The sequence below is a fragment of the Archocentrus centrarchus genome, chromosome 21, assembly GCF_007364275.1.
Source record: "Archocentrus centrarchus isolate MPI-CPG fArcCen1 chromosome 21, fArcCen1, whole genome shotgun sequence".
Classification (NCBI taxonomy): domain Eukaryota; kingdom Metazoa; phylum Chordata; class Actinopteri; order Cichliformes; family Cichlidae; genus Archocentrus; species Archocentrus centrarchus.
In genome coordinates, this window is record NC_044366.1 from 32,115,120 (window position 1) to 32,121,108 (window position 5,989).

The 5,989-nt window shown below is 42.6% G+C and overlaps 1 protein-coding gene across 1 annotated transcript; it reads left to right on the forward strand.

The window, feature by feature from the left end:
• The first annotated feature begins 831 nt into the window (after positions 1 to 831).
• LOC115800215 (trace amine-associated receptor 13c-like) lies at positions 832 to 2,363 on the forward strand. Its single transcript, XM_030757462.1, has 2 exons — positions 832 to 1,004; positions 1,559 to 2,363. Exons 1-2 carry the CDS (start codon positions 832 to 834, stop codon positions 2,361 to 2,363), a joined length of 978 nt encoding a protein of 325 aa, XP_030613322.1.
• The last annotated feature ends 3,626 nt before the right edge of the window (positions 2,364 to 5,989 follow it).

Consider the following 5,989-nt stretch of genomic DNA (forward strand, 5'->3'; position numbering starts at 1 on the left):
CAGTGATCCCACCCAGGTTTGTTGATGGTGAAAAGAAACACACAGATCATGCAAATACTCATGTCATAATATAAACATTTATTCAAGCATTAATTGACAGATTATATGACATAAAACATGTTTAATCAGATATATCTGAGAGACTAGATCAGACCTTACCTTCCTGACTCTCTGCCTTATCCAGTCTAACCTTCTCACAGTCTGTCCTCTGCTTATATGCCCCCTCCTCCACTTCCTCTAAAGAATTTACCCTTTGACCTTTTTTGGAATTCCTACACTTATTTCTATGACAACCACACCTAAGGAATGACCAGCCTGCACACTGAGGAGAAAAAAGTCGGTTCCAGACCACTAATAAGTATATACTGTTAAATGCAAATAAAACTAACTAATATAACTCATACAAATAATTGCTAGCAAATGTAACTAATACACGTAATGCTAAATAGTTTATCTCCCCACAGCAGTCACTTTTGGCTGCTCAGTCCAGGCCTAAAGATGAAGATAAAGCTTGCTGTGTATAAACTGTGCACATATGTATACATAACAGAGACAAGTCCTTTCAGTCTTTTTTAAAAGGTTTGAAACTGGTCAATAATTACTGAAAATCTTTTATTAATTATTTACCTGCCCCAATTTAACCATAACATAACCATAACCACGTAGGCATAATACCTTATCAACAAATAAATGGTATCATAAATCCAGATAAACAAAGAAATGTGTGTGAGATAGTGAGTTTAACAGGCTCCGTAGAGAGAAGGAAGGGGGGGGGTAAATAATTCACCTCTATGACAAAAAGAAGTGATCAGAGCACTGTATGAACTTGTGATGGAGAAGCAGCAAGACACTGAGCTCTGCTATCCGCAACTCCTCAACAGTTCCTGCAGGAAGCCGACACTTCACTGGTCCAAAGCTGTGCTCCTGAACATTGTGCTGTCCTGCATCTCTCTACTCACTGCTGGACTAAACCTTCTCGTCATCATCTCAGTCTCTCACTTCAGGCAGAGAATAACTTTTCATTTTAAACTACAGTTTATGTAGTAGAAATGTGAAAACTTAGATTTACATCATATCAACTACTGATGAAAGAATTAAGTGAATTTTGCACATTCTTGGTGTATTTTAACAATGACTATAGAGTTTATGTGCCTAGACTGAATTGTGCCTCACTAGTGCAAAATTTTCACTGAATACCTTTTGAAATGAATAATGTTACATCATTAAAAATCGACATGAATGAATTAAGTCCAACAGATACATGTATTTGGTGTATAATTATTATGTATATTTGCACATAAATAATAGATGACTCACTGCTGCTCTCAAACATTGTCTCAGTCTCATACTTTCAGGCACAGATGAAGTCTTAGCTCAAATTACACTTGAATTGTTGAAAGAAGTGAATCTGGCAAATTCATTTTTGCATTTTAGCCATAACTATATTTATTTGCCCAGAATGAATTATGGCTTAATATTGGAACTTTTTAATGGAATTTTCACTGAAGGCAGTTTGATATTATTAATGTGCAATATGTTCTTTTCTGTCTCCCCGCAGGCAGCTCCACACACCCACAAACATCCTCCTCCTCTCTCTGGCAGTTTCAGACTTTCTCATGGGTTTCCTGTTGTTACCATTAGAAATCATTAGATACACAACCTGCTGGGTACTTGGTGATGTTATGTGTTCTATTTATACTTTTCTGATGGCCAGTCTTTTCTGTGCTTCAACTGGTACCATCGTCCTTATATCAGTTGACCGCTATGTAGCTATTTGTGACCCTCTGCATTACCCCACCAGAATCACTGTAGTGAGAGTCAAAGTCAGTGTTTGTCTCTGTTGGTTTTTTTCAACTTTTTACAGCAGTATTCATACACAGGATGTACTGATTGAACCAGGCAGGTATAATTCCTGCTATGGAGAGTGTGTGTTTGTCATCAGTAAAATTGCAGGGATTGTTGATCTTTTTATATCATTTATTGTTCCAGTTACTGTCATCATAGTTCTGTATATGAGAGTGTTTGTAGTGGCTGTTTCTCAGGCTCGTGCCATGCGCTCTCATGTTACAGCTGTCACACTTCAGCGTTCACTGAATCAAAATGAGTTAAAAGCAGCCAGGACTCTTGGGGTTCTTGTAGTTGTGTTTCTCACATGCTACTCTCCAGTTTACTGCTACTTTCTTTTTAAAGAAAATGTGGTGAACAATTCATCTTTATTTTCTTTGTTCATTGTCTCTTATTTTAACTCTTGTCTAAACCCACTGATCTACTCCCTGTTTTACCCCTGGTTTAGAAATGCTGTCAAAATTATCATCACTCTGCAGATCTTCAAGCATGACAGCAGTGAGTCAAACATACTATAAAAAGACTGAAACCTGCTCCACTAAGATTTTGAATTAGTAAATTGATACATCCAACACTGTAAACCTGAATGAGTTGAATCTACTTAAAAAAAAATCAAGGTAACTCATTGCCTTAAAATTTTTAAGTAATGATTATTATAATTAGTATAATTAGTTAAATAAGTGCAGTGGACTGTGTTCAAAGTACTTGAGGCCTATCCCAGCTATCATAGGGCGAGAGGCATGGTACACCCTGTACAGGTCACCAGCCTGTTGCAGGGCTAACACAGAGAGACATATTCATATTCACAAAAATTTTGTGGGAAATAGCTTATTCTGCAAAAAAAATAAAATAAAACTGCAGCAAAATTCTTCCCTACCGGTTAAATTAAATTGTTCTTTGCTGAGTGTTAATTTTAAGTGGCTCGAATCTATATTCACATTTGATACAAGTGCGGATGAATCTCACTGGAAAATGGAGGACATATGTTCACAGGTAAACCTTAAAAATACATTTAACATGCCATGCTGTCAGTTGCTTCATCAAATTGTAAGGCAAAACGTTTGTCTTTGAGTTTATCTACCAGCTGTTCTTGAAGATCGTTAGCAATGTCATCTATACGTCTGGCGACAGTGTCATTGGACAGAGGGATAGTTTTTTTTTTTTTTTTTTTTTTTTAGCCTGTCATGTCTGGCATCTTTCACAATCGGAATGATGATCCGAATGCACTGATGTACCAAACATATTTTCTTTGACAAGAACAGCTCTATATGTTTCCTATAGGCTCTTCTTGTTAATGTTTGCAATTTTATTTTTATTTATTTATCTTTTTATTTAGTTATTCATGCCAGGTCTGACAGGCAACAAGGAAGGGGCAAGAACAAGAGGTGGGGGGGAGAAAAGGGGGAGGGGGAGGGATAAAAGGAAGAAATGAGATGGAAAAAAAATAAAAAAATAAAAGGGGTTGATATATTCACACACACACACACACACACACACACACACACACACACACACACACACACACACACACACATCCATACACACACCCATATGCACATACATATACACACACACACACACACACACAAGTTTATTGTTTGTAGTAATGTGTGTGTATGCGCCTTTGTCATGCAATGTATTCGATAATGAGGGCAAGAAACTGCAACCATGCCCCCCGCGATCCAGAGGCAAATAGGGAAGGACCCAGGGGACCCAGGCCATCCACAGCACAGGACCTCAGAAGACTTGGGGCCACCCATCCCGAAGGAAACCGCGTACACTCCCCAGAAGAGGAAGGAGGGAGGCCACAGACGGAACCCCCACAATCCAGGGGCTAGAGTCCAGAGAGCCAGAGGCGACGGGCAGCCCACCCCCCCCCGGTGGGCCGGCACCTCCAGCACGAGCCAGGCATGCGGCCCCCGAGGCCCCAAGCGCCCGAGAGCAGCCCGACACCCGGCAGAGCCCCCCCACGCGCCAAAGAGGCCCAAGCCACCTCCAGGCCGCGGCCGCCAAGGGAGCAGGCCAAAAACCATGCCGAGACATCCGGCCACACATCCCGGGACCCACGGGCACCCACACCCCAGGGGCGGCAGTGACGACCAGTGGGGACCAGCGTGGAGCGGTAGGGAGGGGTAACTCCCGCCCTCCGTGTCCCACAGGTGCCAAGGCTTGGCAAGCCACCAACCCAGGCCCAGCCCTCAATGTCTAAAATGTAAATAAAATTGAGGTGCAGGCAGCAGTGAACAGACAAGTGGGGCCACCTCAGCAGTGCCACCCACTAACCACTGTGTGACACACCTGCCTCCCAAGGCCCTATATGTACTATGTGGGGCGCGCCCCCTTTGGGGGGCGCGCCCCACTATTTGAGAACCACTGGTATAACTGATGTTGACTGCTTTGCCATGACATGCAACAGGGTTACACATCATAATGTGACTTACTCCATGGATGGATCCAGAGCAGAAAGGTCAGCACATGTATATGCTAAGTGGTGTCGAGACACTAACAGTTTTGAGGAACCTGTCATTGACCCTTTAGCAGAACCACGGCCAGCCATTATAAAGCAGTTCATAGTTGTAAATGTTGCGTCAAAATGCAGTACATTTAAACATGTTGTTGCACAAGTTTCTTGGCTCAATCCCCACCCAGACAGACATTTTTATGGCAAGCCAGTAGAAGTTTGGTGCATGCAGGGAACAGACACCTCATTCCCAGCATCATTTCTTCCTGTGGAGCGCATTGCAGGAAGATGTGTTGTGCACACATCCACTGTGCGTTTAAGCAGGACAACTGAAAAGGTGACTGTTGTACTGCCACTCTGCACAGTGGTTGAAATATAGATTTAGTATGGGGCAGTGCCCCTAGAAATGAGGAGATTCTTCATTCAAGTCTTTAAATTTTAACGAACATTGTAAACATCTTCATGCTTTTCGTCTGGCATAATTTTCAAATATTAAAGATTTTCCTTGAATTGTTTTATTGTATGAGTCTTGTTCCAAAACCTGTTGCTTTAAAATTTTCTAGTTATCTCATGAAAGTTTTGCCGATATCTTTTCAGGGAGCTTTTAGGACAGCCTGATAATCAGAATCAGAATCAGAATCAGAAGGTTTTTATTGCCATATGTGTGAACAGGTTCACAGCATTAGGAAATTGCTGCGGTACTTCGTGCTTACAGAAAAAAAAAACAAATAAGTATAAAAACTATAAGACAATATACAAGTATACAAATTGCAAATATACAGAGATATTAGAGCTATAACTATAGCACAATATTACAAAATTACAAAATATACAGTGCAGAGACTAATTAAAAGATAAAAGAATGTAGACTATATTCCACTAATATGTACATCAGTGCAATCAGACAGGTGCATAGACATAGGGTCATCAGCGTTTGTGGAGGGTGGTGGTAACAGTCTTAGGGTAATTGTTCATGAGTCCAACAGCAGAGGGGAAGAAACTGTTCTTATGGCGGGAGGTTCTGGTCCGTATGGACCGTAGCCTCCTGCCTGAGGGGAGAGGGTCAAAAAGTCTGTGCCCAGGGTGAGAGTGGTCGGCTGTGATCCGACCTGCACGCCCCAGTGTCCTGGAGGTGTACAGGTCCTGGAGAGATGGGAGGTTACAGCCAATCACCTTCTCAGCAGAGTGCACAACGCGCTGTAGTCTCTGTTTGTCCCTAGTGGTGGCTCCAGCGTACCACACAGTGATGGAGGAGGTGAGGATGGACTCAATGATGGCAGTATAGAACTGCACCATGGTCCTTGCTGGCAAGTTGAATTTCTTCAACTGCCGCAGGAAGTACATCCTCTGCTGGGCCTTTTTGACGACAGAGGTGATGGTGGGCTCCCACTTGAGGTCCTGGGTGATGGTAGTTCCCAGGAAGCGAAAAGAGTCCACTGTGGTGATGGGGGTGTCAGTCAGGATGATGGAGGGTAGAGGGGCTGTGTGCTTCCTAAAGTCCACTATAATCTCCACTGTCTTCTGGGCGTTCAGTACCAGGTTATTGTGGCTGCACCAGGACACCAGACGTTTGACCTCCATCCTGTAGGCCGACTCGTCCCCGTCTGAGATGAGTCCGATGAGAGTCATGTCGTCTGCAAACTTAATAAGCTTGACAGACTGGTGGTCAGAGGTGCAGCAGTT

Coding starts and splice junctions, on each gene's coding strand:
- LOC115800215 (XM_030757462.1), top strand. CDS start 832: ATGGAGAAGCAGCAAGACACTGAGCTCTGCTATCCGCAACTCCTCAAC. Junction 1,005..1,558: donor ATCTCAGTCTCTCACTTCAG/GCAGAGAATAAC, acceptor GTCTCCCCGCAG/GCAGCTCCACACACCCACAA.